The sequence below is a fragment of the Mauremys mutica genome, chromosome 6 (genome assembly GCF_020497125.1).
Source record: "Mauremys mutica isolate MM-2020 ecotype Southern chromosome 6, ASM2049712v1, whole genome shotgun sequence".
NCBI classification, from domain to species: domain Eukaryota; kingdom Metazoa; phylum Chordata; order Testudines; family Geoemydidae; genus Mauremys; species Mauremys mutica.
In genome coordinates, this window is record NC_059077.1 from 96,955,645 (window position 1) to 96,982,599 (window position 26,955).

General features: G+C 40.3%; 1 protein-coding gene across 7 annotated transcripts in view; it reads left to right on the forward strand.

Annotated features, from left to right (window-relative positions):
* The window catches only part of TLE4 (TLE family member 4, transcriptional corepressor), a 114,774-nt gene extending 90,975 nt beyond the window's left edge, over nt 1-23,799 (forward strand). For all 7 annotated transcript variants that reach the window (XM_045021299.1, XM_045021301.1, XM_045021300.1 and 4 more), the window contains 13 exons: nt 9,114-9,233; nt 9,728-9,781; nt 10,397-10,549; nt 12,682-12,814; nt 12,960-13,153; nt 13,348-13,424; nt 15,939-16,188; nt 17,215-17,462; nt 19,071-19,218; nt 19,790-19,940; nt 20,241-20,317; nt 22,087-22,527; nt 22,989-23,799. In XM_045021299.1, coding sequence (XP_044877234.1) covers nt 9,114-9,233; nt 9,728-9,781; nt 10,397-10,549; nt 12,682-12,814; nt 12,960-13,153; nt 13,348-13,424; nt 15,939-16,188; nt 17,215-17,462; nt 19,071-19,218; nt 19,790-19,940; nt 20,241-20,317; nt 22,087-22,194 — 1,713 coding nt within the window. In that variant the 3' untranslated portion in view covers nt 22,195-22,527; nt 22,989-23,799. The remainder of the gene's footprint in view (nt 1-9,113; nt 9,234-9,727; nt 9,782-10,396; nt 10,550-12,681; nt 12,815-12,959; nt 13,154-13,347; nt 13,425-15,938; nt 16,189-17,214; nt 17,463-19,070; nt 19,219-19,789; nt 19,941-20,240; nt 20,318-22,086; nt 22,528-22,988) is intronic.
* Nucleotides 23,800-26,955: the final 3,156 nt, after the last annotated feature.

Consider the following 26,955-nt stretch of genomic DNA (forward strand, 5'->3'; position numbering starts at 1 on the left):
TTTCTCCTCCTTATCTGGCTTGGGCATTCCCAGGTGTAGAGCGGAAACGCCGCAAGGCCATAACAGTAGCAGCTGCAGGTAAAACACCCAAAGACGACATTGTCCATGAAGTCACAACAGAAAGTGAAAGTTAAGACTCAGAACTCCCTTCCCTTGCTCCCCTGAGATTTTAAACAAGACGTGCTTCTTGACACTTCTGCAGAGTGCTTGTGCATGATGCCATTCACAGCATGAACCATGGAGAGTATGGCCTGCCAGAGACTAAGGAAATAGGGAGGGAATTTCTTGGTTGCATGGAACTGAGGATAGGGCAGTGGAACTGAATACTGGCACCATTTTCCACAGGCAGGGATGATTTTAGTTGATATCTCCTCCTGAGGGTAACAAAGGCACAGAGAGCACAGCTGCTGCTGGCCTTCCAAAGCCACCCGGCCCATATGCTGCTGCTAGCCTGTTTATTGCGATAGTGCCTACTGAAGTTACTGCCGAGTCATGTGGGAAGGTGCCCTACTGTGAAGAAGAAATAAGGTGGCCATCCCTAGAAACCTTTGGGAGAGGATTGCAGAGTACTTTCATGAAAGTTTCATGGAGATTTCTCAGGAGGGTTCAAGTGACGCCCCTGTATACATAAACTGCTCTTCATGCCCCTCCCTTGCCACAGGGGAATGAAAAGAAGAAAACGCTCTCTCTTTTTTTGGTACCACTATCTCTTGTAGTACAAGTAAATCAATGAAACAGTCGATAGCTGTATCCTGTTAACTTGGGAGTAGCATCGTTACATCACTGTAATTGGGTAGTATATAATTATATTTCCCAAGTTCCTTCCGCTGCATCAGGCTCACCTATGCTCAACTGCAGGGACTGACTGGACCCTGGTGGAGTCTGAGACAGGTCCTGGCTTGTGGCATAGCAAAACCCCACCATTTGCATGTCCCCCACTCTCCTCCTTGTCATGGCTGTTCATGTCAGGAGTCTTTGGCTTGGGCTCCTCGGAGGTATTCATGGTTGTCTGCGGGTTGGTGATGGGGTTTCGGCCAAGTATGGCATGCAACTCTTTGTAAAAGCAGTAGGTCTGCAGCTTATCACCCAGTCAACTGTCGGCCTCCTTGGCCTTCTGGTATGCCTGATACAGTTCCTTTGCTTTCATGATGCACTGCTACTGGTCCCTGTAGTACCTTCTCCTGCATCTCCTGTGTAACCTGCTTGTAGATGTCCACATCTCTATGGCTGGTCCATAGCTGTGCTTGCACAGCCTCTTCTCGCAGGCCCAGGAGATCCAATATCTCTTGTCTACTCCAAGCTGGAACACGTCTGGAGTATGTAGCTGGCTTGTTCTCTGGGAAGTGCAGTTCACAATTGTGACTAGATTGGTCAGTGTAGGTCCTTGTGGGACAGCTGCTGGAGGACTGTTAGGTCAACATAAGTAAGTCAGTGTCTACACTTGCACTGTGTCACCGTCAGCACATCGGCCATAGCTCAACGCCGCTTAGGGCAGTGGTGTTACTGTGTTGCTGTAATGGGGCGTTTACATAGGTGGGAGACACATTTAAGTGCAGAACATGTGCAACTAGGTCCATGCAAGCTTATGTCAACCTAACCTTGTAGTGTAGTCCAGGCCTGAAAAAGATCAATGGAGAAATGATCCTGAGCAGTCAAAATGTGTCAGAGAAAGGCAAGTAATCTTGACCGATAGCTTGATAGTCCAAAACCTGGCCCCAAGCATCTGTCTCAGAGTATGTCTATACTACCCGCCGGATCAGTGGGCAGCGATCGATCCAGCGGGGGTTGATTTATCGCGTCTAGTCTAGTGTAAATTCCAGCCCTAATAAACGTACCCGTCTTAACTCTGATCAAGCTAGTGTGCTATACAAATAGATCAAAATAGTGTGCTGACCCCGACTCACACACACACACACACACACACACACACACACACACACACACAAAATAAGTGAAGGGCCATGTTGGAAAATACTAGTTTTTTTAATCTCTTTCATTGGCAAGGAGGGTTGCTAGAGAGTTTGGCCTTGGGACTTCTTTGGAAAATTAAGCCCAGGAGCTCAAAGGCTTAGCTGCTAAGTTTTTTCAGGCAGAGAGAATATTCTTGTGATTGTTACTCCATTCTGTCTGGCATAAGGTTAGAACTAGTGCAGCACTGTACTGCATTTGGTACCCCTAAAGAGGACTGGAAGCTGGTCCACCTTTTAACCCAAATCAGTAACCAGCCAAGTCTGGGTATGGACAGTCTTAATTCAGACTTTTTTAGGAGTTACAATACTTGAGTTGCTCCATATTGCTGATTTCACATCACCCTTAAAGAATTAAAAGGACCAAACCAAACACTAGAGTGAGTCTGAATCCTAACGTTGGCTTTTGTATTTCACCGACCTAAGTGTGAGCGTCAGTCAATGAGCTAGCATTCCTCTGAAGTCATTTCCTGTGATGTGTGTTGCATCCATTTTTATTGTTTCGCGTATACTCTGAACAGACTTTATAACAGCAATAATGTCATTCAGATAATTATATCATAATTGACCTTAGCAATGGACATCCTTGGCTTTTACTGCAGTTTGTGTAACACTTCAGGATGGTCAATTATCTCCATAATTCCCACTTTGTTAGGAATTATTGTTTTAATTATTTCACTTAAAATACATCCTTTTATTAGTGTTATAGAGTTACAGCAGGTAATGGTCACAGTCACAAATGCTTCAAGAGTTACCAGTTTTGTATGGGAGGGTTTGGGGGGGTCCTATCATCTCTAGTCATTATTTCTAACACTGGTTTCATTTAATTATCACTTAATTTTTATCCAAGCAAGGTTAGCCATCCAAGAGAGCTAGTTGATGGCAGTCCGAACTATAGGGCTTGGGAAAGGTTGGATAGCCTTTGTGCTTGATCTTACTAGATTGTTTTTCTTCCTTTGTGCTATGTGAGCCATTTATGGTAATTCAAGTAATTTTCAGTGGAAGTTGAGGTTTAAAAGGTTATAGTAATTCTTGGATTTTTCAAGTAATTTGAAGTATTAATTATTACAAGTAGACCGCACATTGATGTTTGCACTGTTACTTGTGTGATATTTATTGTTTTATAAGAGGTTTATATAGCATTCTTATGATCAATTAATTTGTGCACGGTCAGGGAGATATTTCAGGCTGTGTCTGGCACCTACATTCCACTGTGACTGGCACCATATAAATATCAGAGGGAATACGCCACCTCATGAAATTCCTGGAGAGTGTTTGGTCTAGTTTGTTGTGTAGTGTTGCTCAGCACTGTACAAAACATAGTGGGAAATACAGTGCCCAGTGTTTTACAGTCTTGTGCTAAAGATCCAACACTGTATTTGATGTAGTGCTTCTTAAATGAACTAAACGTACATGTCAGAGTGCTAAGCCTTGCTGTTCTTATATCTGTTCAGTAGGTTTGGGTCACCATTTTGCATGTATGAAAAATGAAAATACAGTGCCTTTTTGCTAAAAGAAAAATTAAAACAGCCACTATCACCAAAGAATGTATTTCCCCACGTCTTGTTCAGTTATTAGATGTGAACAAACTCAATACTGCTTAGTGGGAAAATGCTAAGTTTATTGAAGAAAACTGCAGTGTGAAAAGATTTTCTTCCTCTATAAATTTTAATAGTTATTAGGAGGAGGATTCTGGCCCATTAAGTTACAGCCTGCCAAGACATAATGCTAAATCACTTAATTTCTCTAAGCAGCAACCCTGTTCCATCTTCTTTAAAGGAAGCTGTTAGAAGAGCCTTGATGTTTTAATCGAAAAACAGAGCAAAGTCTGACAGCTAAACCGTGCTTTGATGGAGGTTTTTGTGTGCAGGCCTTTAGTCATGGAATCTCCCACAGGATCCCTAGGTGTAGACTCAGGAAAAAGGTTTGTACAGATGCCAGTGTCACTTGTAGACATCTGATGCACAACCACAGTTACATCTAGATAGTTGTCACTTAGTCGTTTGGCTGAACAGGCCATGGCAGTTGTGCTATTTTGTATAAGGGGCAATTTTAGGTTTGTCAACACCATTACAAAATCTCTGCTTAAAATCTGAACTGAGGCTCCATGCAGAAGATCAGAGTTAGGCTGCTATTTCTTGCATCTCACTCTTGAAGTCCTAGCCTTGTAGTCCTCTCAGCAACTGGCCCAAAGCCAAGCCTTCATTCCTCTCCAAAACCTGAGGGGCAGGAATTAAAAGGAAGGGTTAGGGGTGTGAGAGAAAGTGAACCGTACCAGCTCAGAAGCTTTTTTTATCTCTAGGTTGTCAGTTCAAATCCAGCCCAGTTCCTAACAGCTTGTTGTAACTGAAGATCCAATTACTCTTTCAGCAGAAACAATATTAGCCCTTGTGTGTTCTAGTTGCGGAACTGCATTCTGCCTACCTAAACCCTTTGTTCCTCTTAGTTTCAATTGGAAAGTTATTCTTCATTTTCTCTCCTAAAAACTGTCAAGCTTCATGCTGTACCCAAGAATGTGATTGAAACCTTAACTTGTAACCTCATACTCTTGAGCTTCAGCCCAACACCCAAATCTGGAACAGTTAAATAGCCTTAAAGCAGCCTTACAAAATTATAGTCACCCAATCACACATGCAAATTACAGGGATTTTGTTTGGGATTGATGAGAAAGTAAAATCAATTTCTCTTTTCTCATCTCTCGTCATGATCTAAAGGGCAGATGAAACTCCTTGTACCTTGGCTGGAAAATGTTCGTGGCAGTTTAAGAAGTAAGGCAATGTCTACACTGTGGACCCTGTGCCAGCATAGCTCCCTAATGTAGGTGCAGCCTAAGCTGACAGAAGATAATGTTCTTCTGTAGGAATGCCACATCCCCAAATGACATAAGCTACATAGACAGAAGCACTCTTCCACTGACACAGTTGTCTACACATGAGGGTTTGTCAGCATAGCTACATCGGTCACAGTTGAGGGTTTTTTTTCATGCCCCTATTGAAATAGCTATGCTGATATAACTTTTAAGTGTAGACCAAGCCTAAGTGTAATAATCTACTCATAATCTTGTTTTAATATGCAGAAAAGCCTGAATTAGGATAAAAACCTAAGGATAATAATCGCTGTTTGCAGACAAGTCACTTTATACTAATTCAGAACATTCACTAACTGCACATGCTTTCCTGTTCACAGAACTCTAAATTTAATCTTCACAAATGTGGTGATCAATGTGAAGAAAGTGTGTGGGCTGGGGGAGGATATGTTCACATTTTTACACATATAAACTAATAACTGAAATTTGCCTTGTGTAATCTCTAGTAGTATCTATACAGCTGGATTTTTCGTGAAGAAACAAAACTAAACCTTCTCTTGTTGACAATATAAGTTTGTGTCTATCAGTACTATTGCTTACATCTTGTTAGTGCTTCTCGGCGTACCACCAGCCAAAAAGTTCCATTGCATGGGGCTGCCTAGCATTTTTCCACTTTATTATCAAGTCTGATTGGACTTTAAAGCAATTATGCCATTAAACAGTATGCATTGCCCCAGTGCCCAATATGGTGATCATCCTTTAAGTGCTGGTGATAATTAACTACTTTATCATTCTAATAGGGAGCTCTAAATTATAATTTTATTGAGCAGCAAAATCAAGGATTAAAATATCTGCAGTACCAAGGTTAACTATATTGAGAAAAATGAAACCATGTAGCTTCTAATTCATGAAAATAAATATTTCTGTTTAAATAAGTGCAGTAGTTTACTCTGATTCTTTAGACATCATTCTAATTGCAGCTTAGTGATGATGATTTTCTCCTTTTAAAACAAATTACTTTCTATACAGTGAAGTTAAACTATAATGAATTGAACTCAAATTATAAGCTCCTCCTCCCAATTTTATGAAACGAATGTGAATGTAAAGGAGTACTTTTAGTACTCATATACAATCTTTTGCAAAGGGCCTCCTCTATAGTAAATAATACTAAGTCAATGGGATTTCAGCATTTGCTAATGTGCTTTCCTGAGTATGTTTGTCTTGATGTTGCTTTAGTCATACACTTCAATAAGGGTTTTGAATGTATGGAGCAGAGCTGAACAAAATATTGTAAATTCCGTCCAGTGAGAAATTTTGACATTTCAGCATTTGTTTTATTCTCAGATTCAGACAAAATGTCAATTTCAGAACTTTGCACGCAACAAAAATTATGAAAAGTTTAAAGTCAAATCTCAAAACATGTTGTTTTGACATTTTCAAATGAATTGAAACACTGTGACACTCCTGAAATCAAAGTGTTACATTTTGGTTTAGTGAAATGACCCGAAACACGTCATTTTGAGGCAGTTCAAAATTAAACTGTGGGTTTTTTTTCCATAGCAGCACATTGGCTTATGGGAGCTTAGTTCAGGAGCTTGATGCCCCTGTTCTCTCTTATGAAGTTAGCTCCCTGGTTGGACCACATATTTCATGATGCACCCAGAGTCATATGATTCCTATGATGCACCCCTGAGAGGTTGGCCAGAGAGAGCCACATTGTGTTATGGGAAATGCAGTGCTTGAGAGACCTCTGAAGAAAAGAGATAATAGGGCCCATAAGGCAATGCACTGATTGGAGGGGAATGCAACTTATTAATATTTTATTAAACTCATTTGAAACAAAACATTTTGGGTTAGTTCAACAACATGAAGTTTTCAGATTTGGGTCAGACCAATCTGAAACAAAATATTTCATAGACATTTTTCCATGGAAAATTTCAAATTTGCATTTTTTCATTGGAAAACCATTGACAGAAAATTTATGGCCAACTCGAATATGGGGAATTTTGGTCAAGCATGGCAAGAAGACTTAAACCCTTTGGCAGTGACTACATCAGGCTTTTTTGCTAAAAATTCTCCACCATTGCTATCACTGGTGTAGTTCCACAATTGCTCCTTTGTAAGTGCTCATGTGGAGACAACTTCGGGAAACCTAGCCCAAGTGCTCGTAAGCTGGTCAATATAATGATACTCATAATCCCAGTGACAGCCAGTATCTTGTTTATACCAGTGCTCCAATCATTGCTAGCACTAGTAGAGCTGAATCAGTGTTTGAAATGGTGGGAAATATTAGAGAAATACATTTAAGGTAGACCTCAGTTTTCAGGAATAGGGAAAGCATTCTCTAATATGACTAGAGCATCCACAGCGACCTTCTGTGGTTAAGTATTCTTTTATCCTTATCAAAATTTAATTCAGCTCTCAAACTTCATTGCACCATGACCCCCTTACTACACGACCCTTGGCCCCAGCAAGTCTAACACCAGCTTTGGTGACCCCATTAAAATGGGATTGTGACCCACTTTGGGGTCCTGACCCACAGTTTGAGAACCCCTGGTTTAATAAACTGAAAAAAAAATTCAGCAATAAGGAAAACCACTTTTTAAAAAATATAATTATTAATTTCTGGCCTTGATCTCCATTTTTGTACAAGCATTAAAATAAATGTCTAACTTTGAGAGGAGGGCGCTTAAAAAATCAATATGTTATCTGGGACGTAATACAAAGTTAAACAAAAACTGGGCACAGTGCCCAAGGGGTGGGAGGGGGGAATCCCTTAAAGAATAGACCAAATATCTTGCGTTGGTTTTGGGTTTTTTAGAGAAAATAGGTGGGCAAATAGTCCTCAAGTGCTGGCTCAACAGAAACATTTATTTTCCTCATCATTCCTATCAGCTCTGATTCTGCAAAACACTTGAGAGTTAAAGTTAACCATGTGCTAAAGTGCTTTTCAGGATCAAAGCCAGAGTGCTTAGCACCTGGCAGGATCAAGCCCATAAAAAATGAATCGACCTGGCTGTGTCATTTTATATCTTTTTTTGTATTTCACGATATGGACTGTCTCAATTAAATTCTGGGAATACACTATGAGTTAATTTGTGTTCTCTTTCCTGCTTGTAACAGCAGAGTAAAGTCATAGGAAGTTAATACTGTACATCAATAGAGAGTTAATGATTTTCCTATCCCACCCAATCCTCCTTTCCCTTAAATGTAGAATGTCATGTTCCAGTTACAGGTCTGGCTGCACCTTTGTATCCTCTTTCTGGTCTCTGAGTGCACCCCCTCAACTGTTGTACCTTTATACATTTATGTATCAGAGGGGAAACGTGAAATTCCACCTCACTACTTGCCCAGACCCTGGACAACAGTCCACCTGTAGGACCAATTGAACTTGGGCACCTGCAATTCTCTCCTTCAGGAGTCTGTGACCAATGGTATATAGTGACAAAACAGCCTTCTGAAAACCAAAAGTACTCTTTTTGTTTTAACAGTAGGAACAAAGCATTAGAGAGAAGATTTTAAAACAGTCTACACACATGTCTGTCTATCTTCCTTAAAAAGAGACAAGGTAGGTGAGGTAATAAGATAAGTAGATCCCATAAAAAATATTACCTTGCCCCTCTCATATCCTGGGACAACATAGCTGAGACAAACTGCAAATATCTTTCCTAAAGGCTTAGCATCCCCTGGCGGTAACCTAAGCAGTCCCACCTTCTTCAGACACCCCCAGCACTCACCCTTGAGCCTGCGTCTCAGCTTGGTTTCCCCAAACAATTATCCCTTCTCTCTTGAGAAAGAGTCCCTTTTAAACCTTGCAATAGTTCCTTTGTTCTTCTGTGTTTCTGAGCTTTGACCCTTCTGGTCAAAACCAGTCCTTTAGGTTGGCTAGAGCTAGAGGTAAAATCATCAAAGCCAATATAGGTCTGGCATTGTTCCTTAACTCGCAAATATTTGCTGAGGGGTGGCTTATCTTGAGTCATTCTTTTCCTTCCTCCTTGTTTTTCCTGGTAGCCTTCTGTATATTTGTAAAGTAAACATCCCAATAACCACGGCAAAAAATAGTATTCTTAAATTAAGGCATAGCAGCTCTGTGTCATTTTGAACCTCAACTATTAGTGCTCCAGTAATTGATTATTTTATACAGAAGTATCTACCAATTATTTCATTCAAAGTGTCAATATAAATCTTATTAGTTAGCTATCATTGATTAAAGCTCTGTTATCCATTAGAAGACCTCAAAACCACCTCCACCACCACCTTCAGGTTGTCTGTTGAAAGTCATCAGAAATGAGATTGTGTAAATGTGTGGTCACATTTCCCTTTCTCCCCTCTAATTTCAGAGCTCTTCTGTGTCTCCATCAGCTAGCTTCAGAACAGCAGAGAAGCATAGGAACTCGACAGATTACTCGTCAGATAGCAAAAAGCAGAAAACAGAAGAGAAAGAAATAGCAACTCGTTATGTGAGTAAAACATTTACATGGTGTATTGACAACCTAAGTGTTTTCTGCAGTTGCAGCAACCACATCTTGTTTGTTTGTTTGTTTGTTTTTTAAACCATAGGCCAAATAGGAACAGGCCCTGAGCATAAATGTGAGTTGTAGGAGTCCAGCACCTAACAATATCTGGCCCTGTAAACATACAGAACATCTGCAAGGCAATGTAGCCCATTTACTGGGAATCAGAAGACCTGAGCTCTATCTGGGTTCTTTCTGGGTGACCTTGGACAAGTCACTTCATCTCTTCATGCCCCAATTTCCCCATCTGTAAAACAGGGGTAATGAAATGTAAAGCACTTCTTATATGTAATGTAAAACCTAGGTGGTATTTATTATTAACAGTTTAAATGAGACCAAAGAAATAGGAAATATTGAATAATATATTAATAGATATTTTTGCTTTTTAAAGAAACAATAATCTTTGGATATTTTTTAAGAATTTTGACTTATCATTGCAGGACAGTGATGGTGAAAAGAGTGATGATAACTTGGTGGTTGATGTTTCCAATGAGGTATGTGTTATACTGCTTCGTGTACCTTACAATAATTGAGGGTGTCTCTCAAATCTCAGTGTAGGTCAGATGTATACCTTCACAAAGGGGCTTGTAATTGCTAAAGAAATCCAGCTTCATCTTTTTATCAGTTCTAAAATATTTATATCAGTAACACTTCTTCAGAAGAGCTTTTCTCTGCAGTTTATATAGTTAAACAAATAAAATCTTACCTCACCCATCTTAAAGCAGATAGAGCACTGATATTTATGGTGCCTGTGTTCTGTTCCTGCTTTGCCACTGATCTTCTATGTGACCTTGCACAAGACAATTAGCCTTTTATGTGCCTTCAGTTTCCCCACCTGTAACATGAGGAATGTAATTGTTAACTACTTTGATGTCCCGAGCATTATCATTATTTTTATATGGCACTTAGTTAACAACCTACAATATTAACTGTTACTTATGTTTGTTTTGTTATACATCTAAATTTTAAAATCGTATGAACCAAATCAGTTCTGGTAAAATGATGCTTCACGTTTTATTTAGAGATCTTCCCCAGAAGTCTGAATTACTGAGGATAGGTGCTTTGTGTTGCTAGAAGATGTTAAACTAACCCATGTTGTTCTTTTATAGGATCCTTCTTCCCCTCGAGGGAGTCCAGCACATTCTCCAAGAGAGAATGGCTTGGACAAGACCCGACTGCTTAAGAAAGATGCACCGATTAGCCCAGCCTCTATTGCATCTTCTAGCAGTACTCCTTCCTCAAAATCCAAAGAACTTAGCCTTGTAAGTGATTTTGAACACTCCTGACCTGAGAGAGTACACAGATGTGCCCATCCACCAGATCAAATCTGAATTTCTAATGGGATCTGTAAACTTCACATTGAATATAAAGTTCCGTTAATGTCTACTTTAAAGACACGCAGCAAAATAGTGGTTAAAAAGCCCAGAGGCCTTTTTGGGATTAGAAGGGTTTATTAAACTACCAATGTAAAAAGATAATGGATATGCCTGTGTTGTGGTAATTTTTCATGTGGGGAAGGAGAGAAATTCATTCTGAGGATAAAGAAAAAAAAGTACACCTAGGTTCCTTGACACACTTTTTTTGTGCTACAGTTTTATAGTAAATTCAGCTTCCAGCTTGAATACGATTTGATTGTTAGCTTTGTTTGAATGACCAGATAATTTTCATTTTCTGTCTGTCATTTACAAGAGTCTTCCTTGACTTGTGTCACAAACCACAAAGCAAAACAAGGTTGCTTGCAAGTATGTGGGGGGGGGGGGGCCTTCTTTCCCTTTCTTTTGGTGACCGTAGTTTATCGCATTCCTGCACATCTACCAATGTGATATGTGCCAGCAATGCCCCTCTGCCATGTACATCGGCCAAACCGGACAGTCTTTACGCAGAAGAATAAATGGACACAAATCTGATATCAGGAATCATAACATTCAAAAAACAGGAGAACACTTCAATCTCTCTGGTCACTCAATAACAGACCTCAAAGTGGCAATTCTTCAACAAAAAAAACTTCAAAAACAGACTGCAATGCAGAACTGGAATTAACTTGCAAACTGGATACCATCAGATTAGGCCTGAATAAAGACGGAGTGGTTGGGTTATTACAAAATCTAAACTTAATTTCCCCAATACTAATTTCTCCCTACTGTTACTCATACCTTCTTGTCAGCTGTCTGTAATGGGCCACTCTCTTACTGCTTCAGACCTTATTTTTCCTCCCTTGGTATCCTGTTGTTAATTGATCTAGCTCATTAGACTGACCTAACACTTGGTAAAGCAACCCCAATCCTTTCATGTATTTATCTTTGCTCCTGTATTTTTCACTTCATACATCTGATGAAGTGGGTTCTAGCCCACGAGAGCTTATGCCCAAATAAATTTGCTAGTCTCTAAGGTGCCACAAGGACTCCTCGTTTTTTGTTTGTTTGTTGTTTTTTGCTGATACAGACTAACACAGCTACCACTGAAACCTAAACTGCACTGTAACTCTTCCTGCAATTCTCGACATATCAGTACACTTCCACTTCTCACGTTGTTATTTAAAGCAGTTCTATAGTGAATTTAGAGCTCAAGAGAGGTGCTGGAGTGACCGGTTTAAACACAGAAGTTTGCTGTTTGTCCACCAAACAGGCATACAACAACAGTGCCAGTGCAAGATTCCTCACACTACCCCCATCATTGTGCCTCAACCCTGTTTTATAGGGATCACAGCTAGGGTGAGTCGACTATTTCAGTCCGCTTGTCTGTCTGATTTTGGGCCTCTCACTGTCAAGAAAGGTGCTAATCATGATGTGGACACATGTCCACCAGGCAGGGCTGCGCGGGGGGGGGCGGGGCAAGTGGGGGCAATTTGCCCCAGGCCCCTCAGGGGCCCCGTGAGCCCTGGCCCGGCGGCAGGCCGGGTCCTCGGTGGCATTTGGGCAGCAGGGGGCCCTTCAGTGCTGCCGAAGACGCAGAGCGACTGAAGGGCCCCCCGCCACCGAAATGCCGCTGAAGACCCGGACCGCCGCCGGGTGAGTACAAGCGCCACAGCTCCCCCTTTTGCCCCAGGCCCCTTGAATCCTCTGGGCAGCCCTGCCATGAGGAGCAGATTGAGAACACCAACAGGTTTCACATATGCTGCTAATATGATTGTCAGATGGTAATGATTTTCAGTCATTGACCTCATCCTGAATCACATCAGTGACCTAAAGGAGAAAAGCTGTGAATCCTAGTGTTAATTCCTATGATCTCCCTTCCCTTTTAAGTCACTCTGCATGCTTCTTTCCATTGCCAGTGCTGAGCATTAAAAATTGAAAACTAGGTTTCACTAATCAAACCACATTTTGTCATCTACAATATCTTGTATATGAAGCCAAAAAGTAAAATAACTGTCTTTCATTGCCTCTCGTGATATTAGAATGAGAAATCTACCACTCCTGTGTCTAAATCAAATACCCCAACTCCACGGACTGATGCTCCAACTCCAGGCAGCAATTCTACTCCTGGATTAAGGACCGTGCCTGGCAAACCACCGGGAGTCGACCCATTAGGTTAGTAACAATTGGCCTCTGAAAAAGCATCTAACTTTTCGGTCCTTTACGACACTGCATTCTGTGTCTTCTGTTTGTCGTTTTCTTCCTTGAAGTGCTGAGCATCACTTATACCTGTTTAAATTGAGCACTATTCCCTCAACAGCTTCCGGTCTAAGGACCCCGATGGCGGTACCATGTCCCTATCCTGCTCCCTTTGGAATTGTACCACATGCTGGAATGAATGGGGAGCTGACCAGTCCAGGAGCTGCGTATGCTGGGCTGCATAATATTTCCCCTCAAATGAGTGCAGCAGCTGCAGCAGCAGCAGCGGCAGCAGCTTACGGGAGGTCTCCAGTGGTAAGTGTTTGCCCCAGGGGATGCGAATATGTTTGGAGTTGGAGGGGTTGAGGGTGGGTCCTGTTAAATTAAAGTCATGCAGGGTTAAATCTAGTTCAGCCTATTCCTAATTTGGGGAATATGTTGTGCGAAGAGATAAACGAAACTCATGTTCGCTGAATACGTCTTTTTGTTCTGTTTGGGGAAAACTTCAGGTTGGTTTTGATCCACATCATCACATGCGAGTCCCAGGCATCCCTCCCAATCTGACAGGCATCCCAGGAGGAAAACCGTGAGTTTTAAACACTAAACTTATGAAGTTAATCATTTACCGAAGTAGTGTTCCCTTGCTGGCTAGATTTCCCCTGGGCTACTGAATACTATTGCATGAATAGAAGTAAGTTTAGGATTGAGGGGGTAGAGAGCATGGTTTAATCCTTTTTTTTTTTTTAATTTTAAAAGCTTGTTTGGAGATTTCTTTTAAAATCTGCTACTAGCCAGGAGGTATCAGATGGCATAGAGCAACTGTGGTGGGGAGAGGGGGCTCCTTTGCTAAGTGTGAAGTAGGGGACCCATCTCTGTATAGAAATACAAACTGTAAAGGGATCTCTGATATACATCTCTGCTGTACTGTGTTTCTCAACTTAAAAATAATTCCATTGGGCATGAAAGCCTTGCAATCACTTGCAAACTTATTAGATGCTATAAACAGCAGTGTGCAGGGAAAGGAACGCTGAAATGTTTTGTATGATTGAAAATACTGAAAAGAATTATGGTTTCATAATGTTCAAATTCATCCTTGATGGAACTCACCAGAAAAGGTGACCTACTCTAAGAGGATTTGCTTGCTGTGTAATTCTTTTTCCGGGCTCGCAAACTCCCCACTCACATGCCTCTTGAGTTAGAGGGAGGGGAAAAAAATAGTGATGCAAATCATATTGATCTAGGTTTTATTTGAAGGGCCTCAAGTTCCACTTCCTTTGTGACACTTAAAAGAAAAATAGACTAGCTAAAAATGAAGAGGTTGAGGGATATTTGGGTATAGTTGATGTAACTTGATTTTAAATATATAAAAGTTGTGCATACTATGATTGTATCCCTTTCTCCCAATGTTACTTGTTATCTTAAGCTGTCTTCTGCCAGCTGCTATGTGTTGATGTACCTGCACCTACATAGAGCCAGGATAACTTCATTGGGGCTCCATGCAGGCTCCGGAGTTGGCACAGGGGGCAATCCCGTGGGCCGGATCCAAAGCTCGTGGGCTGTAGTTTGCCCACCCCTGTTCAAAATAGCGCCTATAGAAATCTGCTAGTGGAAACCAAATCTACTTAAATTAGGAAGTTTGTATCTTTTAAGTGCAACAAGCAAAAAAATCTGCCTGAGCTTTTCTTGAATGTGTTTAGTGTCATAAAGTGAAGCGTCAATTTGTCACTCAGGCCTGCCGAAACAAGAAAAGGGAGAAAATAGGATGCAGAAATAGTGAAAAGTCTGTGGTTATGAGTATAAAAAAGAGAGAACTGGAGATCATGTAAATATGGTTGAATTTTTATACTGCTGAAAAAGCCGCTGTAATATTAGCACATTGTGTAACTTAAATAACAAATAAAATGGTTGGATTTTAAAGGCTGCCTTTTTAAACTAACAATTTCAGTGCAATAACTAAAGCAAGTCTCCTCCAAATGATATTTCTGTGAGCTATTTTCATATCTCTACTATTACAACTGTGTGGTTTTTTTTTCATCAGTACTACCATGATTAGGTAGTCTTTTTGGAAATTAACCCTCTATTAACCATACATTTATGTGTACAGAGGAGTCATCTAATAAAGTTTGTATTCAGTAATATGTGCTCTTTAATATGTCACATCTTAAAACAAAACAGTTTCACAAGCCAAGTGATCTCCATAGAAAACATTTGGAGATGAAGTTGTTGATAGCTTATTCACAGGTGGCATAACTGGCAGTCACACAACACATTCTTTCTCAGTGAGAGTCCTGATTCCAGCAAAAGGAATTGGGATTTGTGCTTGTCATATCAGTGCAACAACAACAACAACAAATTACTTGCACATTTTTGCTGTACTGCCATTTCAGGAATTGTGCCTAAAAACCTTTAACTCCTTGGTGTCATTGGTGTCAATCCTTCTATTGATAGAGTGCTGTAAAATATAATATAAGCTTTTAAGATATGTGCACCCCACCGTTCAGTTCAGTGAAAGCCAGGCAACGAAGTAATCCCATACTGTCTTGAGGGTTCATATTCATAAATGAAATGAAAGCCTCTAAAGGAATAGTCACCTATCTATCCTCTTGGGCTTCCCTACTTCTGCTATGTATGTATATCAAATCGCATACCAAATCTCAGATTCAGTCACGTGCAAACTTAAGGTTGGAAATGATAGCTTCACATATCTCTACTCACTCCAGAAATCAGAACCACATGGCTTGAGTCCTAAAAAGCTATTTGGTCTGTGTCTGGATAACTTTCCTTGTGGAGATGACTAAAACCAACATTTCAAAACTGGATGCCTAATGATAGGTGACTAAATCCATATTTAGATAGCTAATAACTTCAAGTCTTCAGAAGTACTGAGTTCTCCTGGCTACTGTTAACGTAAATGGAAGTTGAGGGTGTGCAGTAAGTACCCCTGAAAATCTGACCATTGCATTAGGTACCTTACTGTGGTGTTAAATGCCAAAATGTACACAGCCAAGTTTGAAAATATTGGCCTATGTATCTTGTTCTCTTTCTTAAATAGATGCGAGAGAGAACTCGTTAAATCACTTTCCTCTTCTCCTTTTCTCAGAGCTTATTCATTTCATGTAAGTGCAGATGGTCAGATGCAACCTGTACCTTTCCCTCCTGATGCCCTCATTGGACCAGGAATTCCTCGTCATGCTCGTCAGATCAACACTCTGAATCACGGGGAAGTAGTGTGTGCAGTTACCATCAGCAACCCCACAAGACACGTGTATACTGGTGGAAAGGGATGTGTCAAAGTCTGGGACATCAGCCACCCAGGGAACAAGAGCCCTGTCTCTCAGCTAGACTGCCTTGTAAGTGAACATCTAGGAATGAAAATGAAGCTTGATCAGATGAGGAGGGGGTAGAAGAAAGCAGTTTAGAAAATATTCAGATTTTGCAAGAGTCATATGATAGCGTTAAGATATGGGTTACGATGATCAATTAGTATCATCAGCATTGAGAACCAGCTCCTCAGCTGGTGCTGATTGGCGAGCTTCATTCAGGTTCTTTTTATTATTACGTGTACTGCTAAGTTGTTCATTTCTGGTGTGTTTGTTATAATGCACATGCTTTTTCCCCCTGACAAACCAAAATCCCCTAAAACTATATGGGCAAGAGGCAAGATCAAAAATAGTGCTGTAGATGCTGTTTATAAACTTTGACATTATGGGTGTGTGTTTAAGCCTTATATCCTTTCATGTGCTAAAAATTACTTGCAGACTCATATTCTAATATATGGTCCATGTATGTGTGTATTCTGACAGTTTAAAAGTCTCCCTAAATTATTACTGGGATCAGCAAATTATTTGCATGTGCTAACAAGATGCACCATTATTGGCAACTTTTCTCTTGTCATTTACTGTTCTTGATGAGATGTTGTAATTGCTGCTACATCAAAACTGTGCAGATCGTGTGACTCTAATACCTCCTTGGTGGCAGCAGGGCTTATTAAAATGGGAGGCAGAGGTATGTCAGAATTTGGTACACCCAGTCATCAAGGGGTTAATGTACTGAAATGAGCAGAGTATAAAAATGAAACCTTTTATAAAAGCTGTCAAATGCAGGAACATTGAAGTGTTTGGAGTTGGGTGCAGGTCTTCGCATTTTGATGCTAATTAAGATTAAATAGCTCTCACTACTGAATTTTGTAGATCAAGTTTAAGTATTTCCCTGATGTCGTGTAATTTTCTGGCATTAATACACTTTATCATTGTCATAAGTGTAACTGGCTCATTAAAACCAGGAGGGAATACAATACTTTTATGGATTTCTGCTCTCATGTTAATGCTGTTTTTCTTTCCTCATGAGTAATCTCGTGATGGCTTCTGTCTCCACAGAACAGAGATAACTACATCCGTTCCTGCAGATTGCTTCCAGACGGCCGCACCCTGATTGTCGGTGGGGAAGCCAGCACGTTATCCATTTGGGACCTGGCAGCTCCTACCCCACGTATAAAAGCAGAGCTGACATCTTCTGCCCCAGCCTGCTACGCTCTGGCTATCAGCCCCGATTCCAAGGTCTGCTTCTCCTGCTGTAGCGATGGGAACATTGCAGTGTGGGATCTACACAACCAGACATTAGTCAGGTAGGTCAACAGAACTGGATTGTCAGGTTGTGAAGAATTAATTAACAATAGCATGTACATTCTCCCTTAATTTTTCTTTAATGTGCTCTTTTCTTAATTATCAGCTTAACTGTTTCAGTATTTTGTTGTTAAGGAGCCAGGATAATAAAATCTTGATTAAAAACTACATCCTTATTTATAGTTTTAGAGGGTTTTATAACGGCAAACTTTACAGTTCTGTTCTAATGCTGCTAGATTGGGGTCTGATGGCTGCTTAGAGTAAAACCAGCTTGTGTTGACGTTGCTAAGATTCTCCGAGGTTCCTATAAAACGTGGAGTAGTTTGATATTGCGTAATACATTGCACACAACCACACCTCTTTGATCTGTGCTCAGTGTTTGTATTCCAAGTAAGGATGGGCCTGAATCACCACATTCAGATCTGGTTTTGGACAGCACAAAGTTTGGGGGTTTTCAGATGCACGTGTTTGGTTATTTCTCATCCCCAGGGTAAAGCATCTTAAGTGGCACCCAATAATACAGATCTACATTATAAAGCATTGTAGGAATACATGTAAAAGATGGGCTTTTATCAGGTGGTCTGATGATCCCACTGAGACTGTTCTGTATTAAAGCCTGTGTAAGTAAGTGATTGCAGATGATTTTTAGAGCCAGTAAATTTAGAATGATATGCTAAATTCCTCCCAGGAAGATGTGACATTCCCAGTACCTGATGTGATTTCACAGTCTCAGGCAGAGATCCCCAAATCTGAACCTTAAAACATACCATATATACTCATTCATTAGCCCATTCATTTATAAGCTGACCCCCTCCCCACCTGCAGATGGTTAGGTAAAAGTGGCAAAAACTGTGTGACCCTTTCATTAGCCGACCCTATATTTCAGAGGTTAGCAAACTTTGACTCCCAGCCCGTCAGGGTAAGCTGCTGGCAGGCCAGGATGTTTTGTTTGCCTGAAGCATCCACAAGCATGGAGCCTCTTGGCTCCCAGTGGCTGCGGTTTGCCATTCCCAGCCAGTGGGAGCTGCAAGAAGCAGTACAGGCCGAGGGATGTGCCGGACGCCACTTCCTGTGGTTCCCATTGGCTGGGTACGGCAAACCGCAGCCATTGGGAACTGAGGGGCTCCGTGCCTGCAAACACTCCAGGTAAACAAAATGTCCCGGCCTACTAACGGCTTACCCCGACGGGCCGGGAGCCAAAGTTTGCCAACCCCGATCTACAATGACAATGGATTAGATACTCAATTCAATAGAGCTTAAAATCGTCAATTTTTGGTGTAGACCCATTGATAAGCCAATCCCTGATCTTTGATGCTTCACTTTTTTACCAAAAATTTCGGCTTATGAACAAGTATATATGGTGTTTAAAAAAAAAAAAAAAATCTCACTAGGCTGATTATTTGATGCATTCCACACACAGTTCATTTGGTTATCTACACATTCAGAATAAATTCAAGTCACTCTACTAAAATATGGTTTTGCTACGTTTTAATAACTAGAGTGATTAAAGGAAATAAACCAAAACTAGCATGATCTGCACGGAAAAATGAAGCTGGATCAAAACCATTCTACCATTAGTGTGTGCATGTGTTTTCTTTTGACATTTTCAGACAATTCCAGGGCCACACAGATGGAGCCAGCTGTATTGACATTTCTAATGATGGTACCAAGCTCTGGACGGGAGGTTTGGACAATACCGTCAGATCCTGGGATCTCAGAGAAGGAAGACAGCTACAACAGCATGATTTCACATCACAGGTTCACTCTCAGAAGCTTTGACATGTTAGAGAAATCCATAGTGGCTTTATAAAATGAGCACATTTTTTAAAAAGCAGACTTGAAGAAGAGCTCCTAGAATTTTTTCACTTAGTCTCTTGCACTGTTTTTAATATGGCAGCTAAACATTTTTTCTAGATTATGGCTCTCAGTTTGACCGATCAGTATTTTTCCCACAAGAACAGCAGAGAGCCCTATTTATAAAGGGGATTTGCCAGATTAAAGTATTCCTATCTAACCAGTTTTCAGTTCTGTAGATCTTAGTTCAAAAGACATTTTTACAAAAATATTTCTAATGCTGTTGGATGGGCTAGGACAGTAACTTTTATAGCTTGTTTCAATGCTTTACTATTACAGTTCAAAATGAGTTGCATTTACATGAACTAATTTGTCTTGATTACTATAGTAAATGATTAGCATCTTTTAAAACTTGTGTAGCAGCCCAAAATGTAGCTCACATTTTGTGAACAGTGATAACAATGTAGCAGGAATTAGCTCTGACTATTTCAAGCTCCTCCTTTATTGACTGAAGCATGTGCTGTGTTAATTCCAGATCTTCTCACTGGGTTATTGTCCAACTGGTGAATGGTTGGCAGTAGGAATGGAGAACAGTAATGTTGAGGTGTTGCATGTTACTAAACCAGACAAGTATCAACTGCATCTTCACGAGAGCTGTGTGTTGTCACTCAAATTTGCTCACTGTGGTAAGCTACAACATCTATGCCAGTATTTTCTCTCCTAACAAATCTCTTTTCAATAAAAACAAGGAAATGTAAAACCAGACGTTCAATGTAATATTAAAATTAAACTTTTTTCTGTATGATTTATTTTTAATACAAATGACTTGTAGTGAAATACCTTAATCTAGCCACATGTAACTTTGACTGTTCTCTGGATAATTTTTTCATTAATGTGAATTGATCATTTTTCTGCATAATCCAGGGGTTTTGTGCATGCGTTCATTGAAAATGTAACATAATTATAAAAAAAAATTCTGATTTTAGGCAAATGGTTTGTAAGCACTGGAAAAGATAATCTTCTTAATGCCTGGAGAACACCTTATGGAGCCAGCATATTCCAGGTAATAATCTCCTAAAAGCTGTTTTCCACATTACAGTACAATAGAGGTGCACTTTCCAAGGTCCATCATTAACTTAAGGAGTTTTTAAATGGGTGTTCTTTTAAGACTTTTAAGACTTTGTCTGTTATAATGAGGAGTACAAGATTTTGTCCTCAATAATATTTTAATAATTTTAACATTACAATAAAGTGGACCCTTATCTTGAAGTTGGACTTTAATGCCCATTTTGAATCCTCTTTGTCTCGAGTTTCTTATGCCTATTTCCTTTCCTTTGTATATTATGCTGTGGGCAGTGGAATATAGCGCAGGTGCCACATGGTTAATTTTAGCATTCATTGAATATCCAAAATCCTGCTGAAAATAGTGAAAACCAGACTCAACACGTGTATCTCGTTCAGTTCACAGACAAGAGGAATAAAGCCTCATCAGCACTTTTTCCCCTAACTTATATCTGTGACATACCATTTTAAAAAAATATTCCTTTTTTTATTTCATGAAATAGCTTAAACAGGTTTGGTCTAGATAAGCACAGTTAAGATGTCATAATGTGTATTGAGATTTAAAAGTCATTACGTTAAGCAGGAAAACTCTTGAACTTAAGAGCTGACACTTATGGAAGATTCTTGTGGAATGTAATAGGAAATGATAACCTTTCTATATGTATCTTTTTTTTCCTTTAAACATCCCATAAATATTAACTGTCTCTTTCTAATGGAACTTAATGATGCCTCCTTCAGAAAAGCAAACCCTGTTCAAACTCTTGTAGATTAGCCAGACTATAAAGAAACCTACACTTGATTAGGAAAACCTTTCCCACTCTAATCCCGTCTCCAAACTCCCATTCCAATAGAATATCATTGAGGAGTAGTGCCACCCAGCCTCAAGCAACTTCTGCCAAAATCCTGGATGCTTCTTCGTTGGGCTCCAGATATTTAAATATAAATATATGTATCATATACTATATCTAGGTAGATATAAATTAATTCTCTCTTGCTCTCAATTTTATGTTGTACCCATTGTACTGTCTATTTGTCTATTGTATTCTGTTCCGCTGAAGTGCTTCTACTATGCCAGTCACTCTGGTGTCTTCTCACCTGTTTGTTTTATTATTCCTGAGATTATACATTCCTTGGTGCAGGGATAGTCCTTCTTCGAAAGTGCTAAGAAGAGGGTACTATAAACAATAATGATTCTCATTCTCTATTATATCCTATAGAAGTCACTCTAAAAATCTATAGAAACCTCTTAGATTTTTCTAGAACCCTGTTGGTTTTATCCCAATTAAACTCTATAGGACTTCTCCAAAAGGGGAATGTATTTTTTTTTTAAATGGCTTTTGGCATATTTTTAAGCAGGCGAAAACTAATTGAGTTATATAAACATTTAATAAATACTCACTGTTTGTGAGTAAAGTGTGGGGAGTGGGCACAGGATTGGAGGGATTACTTTGTTTTATAGGTTGTCTTCAGTTCTGTAATATTGAGTAAAACATTCCCTGTCCTTTTATGTTGCTCTGCGTATTGTCTTAAATACTTTAGGTGAGGGAAGTTTGGGGAATTATTTTTGCAATTGCATCTGCCAGCCCTTCAGCTCTGCTGTGAGTCAATATATTTTGGTATTTAGATAATCTCTTCCATGCACTCCCCCTTAGTAAACTCTCTACTGATTTAATCTTCTAGTCTGGTGCCATTTGTGTTCACCTGATTTTATTAAAACAGAAAAATAGTTAATTTCTTTATGCTTACGTATTTTTCTTTTGTTTCTCATAGTCCAAAGAGTCCTCATCTGTGCTTAGCTGTGATATCTCTGTGGATGACAAATACATTGTCACTGGCTCTGGGGACAAGAAGGCTACAGTCTATGAAGTTATTTATTAGAGACAAAGCTGAATGCAAACAGGACTCCTCCTCCTAGCACTTTGCTGTATATTCCTTTTTTTTCCTTTCCAAACTGAGGACTTACAATGCTCATCACAGTTGTGGAGTTCATTTTTTCCCCATCTAACTTGCTATTGAATTGTGAATGCTCATTAAGAACTTTGATACCAAACTTAAGATATCTACTTGGAAGAAGAGGGGATAAGCATACTTAACACTGAACTGATTCTCTAATTATGTATTATAGCTGTAATGTATTTATTTTGTTTAAAGAAGGCTTTCTAACAATGAACTGACTAAATAAAGCTGTCTGCCCCTGCCTTGGTTTGAAAGGTGCGTTGTATATTTTGTGTTTTTTGCTGGTGGGTGGAAAGCAGGAGGGATGGGAGGTCAAAAGTGACAAGTGCACTAAATAGAATGATAGCTTATATTGGTTGAGACCTCCTAAGTGCTACTGTAATATAAATAATTATTGCGGGAGGAAGATGATCTAATTTAACTATTTTAGACCGGCTTGGAAATCTAGAATAGTAATTACGAACTAAAACTGGTTGTGTGTGTGTGTGTGTATAATATATATATAAATCTGTGATTTTTCGCTAATTAAGTTCAGAGTTGAATTAAATGAATTGTAAGGAAAAATGTGCCAAAAATGAGATTGTTACATACATTAAAAGGAATCTGCTGTCATGTAGTGTTTTGTAAACAGATTTGTTTTCAATGCTTCCGGGGATGGTAAAATCCTCTGTGTTGATCCAGGCTTTTTAATATAACATCTCTTTGTTGTATTGCAGAGAGAAATACAGTAACTTGCCTCAAAGAGCCAACTTTATCTCTTCTGGATATTTTTGCCACATTTCTTTGTGAAGGGAGATGTGCGTCTTTCAGCAATTTTGCGGTTACAAGAGATTACAGAAAATATTTGCTATGTTCATTGGAAACTGCACTGAAATGAGAATGGATTCCTACCAATGTACAGACTACAAAAGCAAGGACCTCAGAGGTAGGATTTACAAGAGCACTCATTCTGAAGTTCAGAAAAGAATGGATTCTTACTTGGGAGAAGGACTTGCTTTATTTGCCACCCGTTCTATCCAAGTCTTAGTTGGATGTCCCTGAAATGAACACAGGCTGTGCCATTGTGCCAGAGACATTGTGTTATCTTTTTATGTTGTTGTTGCTGTTAAACTATGATCTGTGACTTTTTTTTGAATGCTTTTAAAAAAAAAAAATCTTTAAGTCTGTGGATCTGCTGATGTACAGTGCCTTTGCTGCTATGGATCAAAATCAAAAGAACGGTGTAGATAAATCTTATTGTATAAGTAGAAAATTACTTAATTTCATACTAGAAATGGATTGATGCTGCAAGTTGAAATGGACTGTTCATTGAAGTTCCAAATGTGGTAGCAAAAAATAGTGTCTTAAGTGCTTAGTGTTTGATGTCATTAACAGTTTCGTAATACTCTACAGTGTAGAAAGATTTTGATACTAAACTGTGTCATTGTACATAGTTCTAATGCATTGTATTGACCACCAGTACTTCTATAATGGTAGATTATTGTTTGTGCATTCAGACTTTTAAGCATTAAACATAAGTAACTTCTATGATGGTATTATTTTTCTAATTTTTTTCCCTTTGTGGATTTGCACACCTCAGTATTGTGGGCAGATTTCAGTTGGTCAAAGGAGAGTAGGCAGCTGAAGCAAGTTCTAAATTGCACAGCATACAAAGAACAATGTGTTTTGTAAAAGACACTTCCCACCAATTGTCTGGTTTCACAACAAACTTTCTTAACTGAAAATTTCTATAGTTAGTTATACTATTGCAATGGTTTTAGAGGTTGATACCATGCTAAGAGCTCAGCTGTATCACTCAGAGTATAGTATCTCCTGTGTTGTGCATTTTCTAATCTCCCATGAAGCTTGGGTTCCTCCACACCTCAGTGAGAGTTAAGTTTGGAACAGCCCATGTTCCATGGCTTGCTAAAGCATGCACAGCTCAATGGGCTCCATTATAGAGGAACCGATTCAAAATCCATTGACGTCACTGGGCTTTGGATCAAGCCCTAAGATCTCAAACCAACTTTCATTTAATAAACAGAAAGACTATCATTGATTTCAGTGGGCCCTAAGCTAGGGAAAAGAAATCAAGCCCACCGGACACAAATATGAAGGATACTGATATGGGAGCCAATGATTGGGAGCCCATTCCTTTTAGGTTTTTTTTTAAACCTACTATTTTAAATCGGTTACTAGTATTGTGAGCGACTTTATAATATTTATTGGTGAGGAGGAATGGAGAGTGATATACTAATTTCTTCAAGTGATAGTCCCTATTGTATTCTACTGAGGGTTTACGCATGCACGCAATGCGTCTGGAGCCGGAGAATTTAAAAGTAGTAGTGTCTGTTGGTCCGCAAATGTGCACTAGCCTTGCCTCATGGTTTTGTCTGAGGTGATAAAGGACAGAGCGGAATGACTACATCACCAGTTCCTTCTCACTGCCACATGGTCTTGAGTCAGAGCTACTAGTGTCCTCTCGTGTTTGATGCACCTTTAAAAGTTTTGAACTGTAGATAGTTAGTTAGTTATTTCTTGTAACATTTGCTGTTTTTACTGCTTTAACATCATTTTAGCTTTTAGTAATATTTTTAATAGAACTGAGACTTTGGGGGAATCAGTTTACTGGTTACCCCCTCATCCCCACCCCAGTACTCACATGCAGGCACTGGACTATGCTGAAAGCGCCAGGATTTTAAATCTGTGCCTCCAGCCTGCAGTCCTTCTCAATCAGTGACAAACATCAACAGTGCCTTTACTGCTTGGGAGAAGCCCACGTTTCATCCAGGTACAGTATCTGCTAGTCCTCCTCAAGCCATACCCAAGAAGGCCAGGCTCTCTGCCGTAAGAAGTACCTCACAGAAATTGCCATGAGGCCTCCATTAGACCCAGGATGAACACAACCACCACCATCTCTTCCCTCACTCCCCCCCACCCCCGCATACATTGGCCTGAGACAGCCAGGATGCACCTTTGACTTTGGAGATGCAGATTAGCTCCAGCATTACAACCTCTATGAATCTTGTGCTGGGGCCTAGTCAGGAGGTAAGGAAGCAAGCATGTAAGTCTTCCTCCAACCAACTCCTTCCACGAGTTCCAGCCACAGGCAGGCAGTGCACTCCAAGATGCACAAGCATGGGGGGAAAAAACCCTACACAAACTGACACATCTGCCAGTATCGAGCCCCACACACAGTCAACATTGGCCTCCCTTAAGACAAGGGATCCATCATTTCCATTGAAGTCCTCCTCTGCAGCCCTGGTTCCAGCTACCATTAACCCTGGAGAGATTGAAGAAAACACCAGAGCCACATGAACAATTTGCCCTAGAAGAACTGAGATCTCCATGCCTTCCACTACCATCCACATCCAGGGAGGCCAGATCTCCCACCCAGGACATACCACAGTCAAGGCATGCTTCAATACATCCTCCTATGGTTTACATGCTTCTGCCAGCCCCGACAGTACTGCCATTGGAATGGGATCTGAGTTTTTGCCCTTAGAGGATTCAGATGGAGCACAAGTTCCCTACTGTGACTACAGTTTTCCCAAAAGACCGCTGACAACATGGCAGTACCTCCAACAGCAGAGGACCACACTATGGGGCCCTGTGCAGCACCCACCAGATCCATCCTGCTGGCCCTATTGGAGATCCTGGCCCCAGTACCATCACCCCCTCGGAACCCACCTCATTCCATCAGGGAAGCTTTGCTTCTACACCTGCCAAGGGTACCTTTGAGCAGATGCTCCGAATCAGTTATGGAGGAAGAATCACTCAGTCCAGTTCAGACTGCCAGAGCAGGAGCATTTTCCATCGTCCTCTCCAGATGCTGCAGTAACTTCAGCTTCCCCCTTGCTTCCAGAAGACTTTTGGCAATTTCAAGGTCTCCTGCAAAGGATGGCAAACAATCTTCATAGGACAAACTACAAGACAAACAGCATTAGCTCCTGGACATCCTTCGTTCCTTGGTACCAAGTAGGGTTTCTTTATCGATCAATGAGACCTTTCTCCAACCAGCTCAAATAGTTTGGCATACCCCAGTCACATGCACACCTACCCCCAAGGGGGCAGAAAAGAGATACTATGTACTAGCTAAGAGGTCAGAGTTTAATTTCTCACCCTCCTCCCCCAGCCAATTCCTTTGTGGTGCAAGCAGCAACTGAACAATCCAGACAGCAACACTCATGCTCCACTCTAGCGATAAGGAGGGTAAACGATTGAATCTTCTGGGACACACGATCTTCTATTCAGCTAGTCTTCAGTTCCTAATTTTGAACTACCAAGCCTTGTTGGCCAAATCTGACTTCCGCTACTATGGCAAACCATAGGACTTTACTGAAAAGTTGCCTCAGCAAAATCGAGTCCCGTTCCAGTCTGGGAAACAGGTGGTGAGGACAGTGCTTCAGGCTGCTCTAGATGCAGCAGATACCTCATCTCGCTTGATGGCTACAGGCATTGCCATTTGGAGGGAATTGTGGCTTCATTTTCCACAGGGAGATGCAAAATACGACGGAGGACCTCTTCTTTTTTTTTTTTTTTTTTTGATTGATCCCATCTTTTTAACTAGAAAACCAACGATTCCCTCTACACCCTAAATGATTTAAGGCCACACTTAGATCATTGGGTATCTGTACACCTGCACCCAAGCAAAATTTCTACTGATTCAGGAACGATTCAGGAATCCCCAGTTCTTCATCCAAA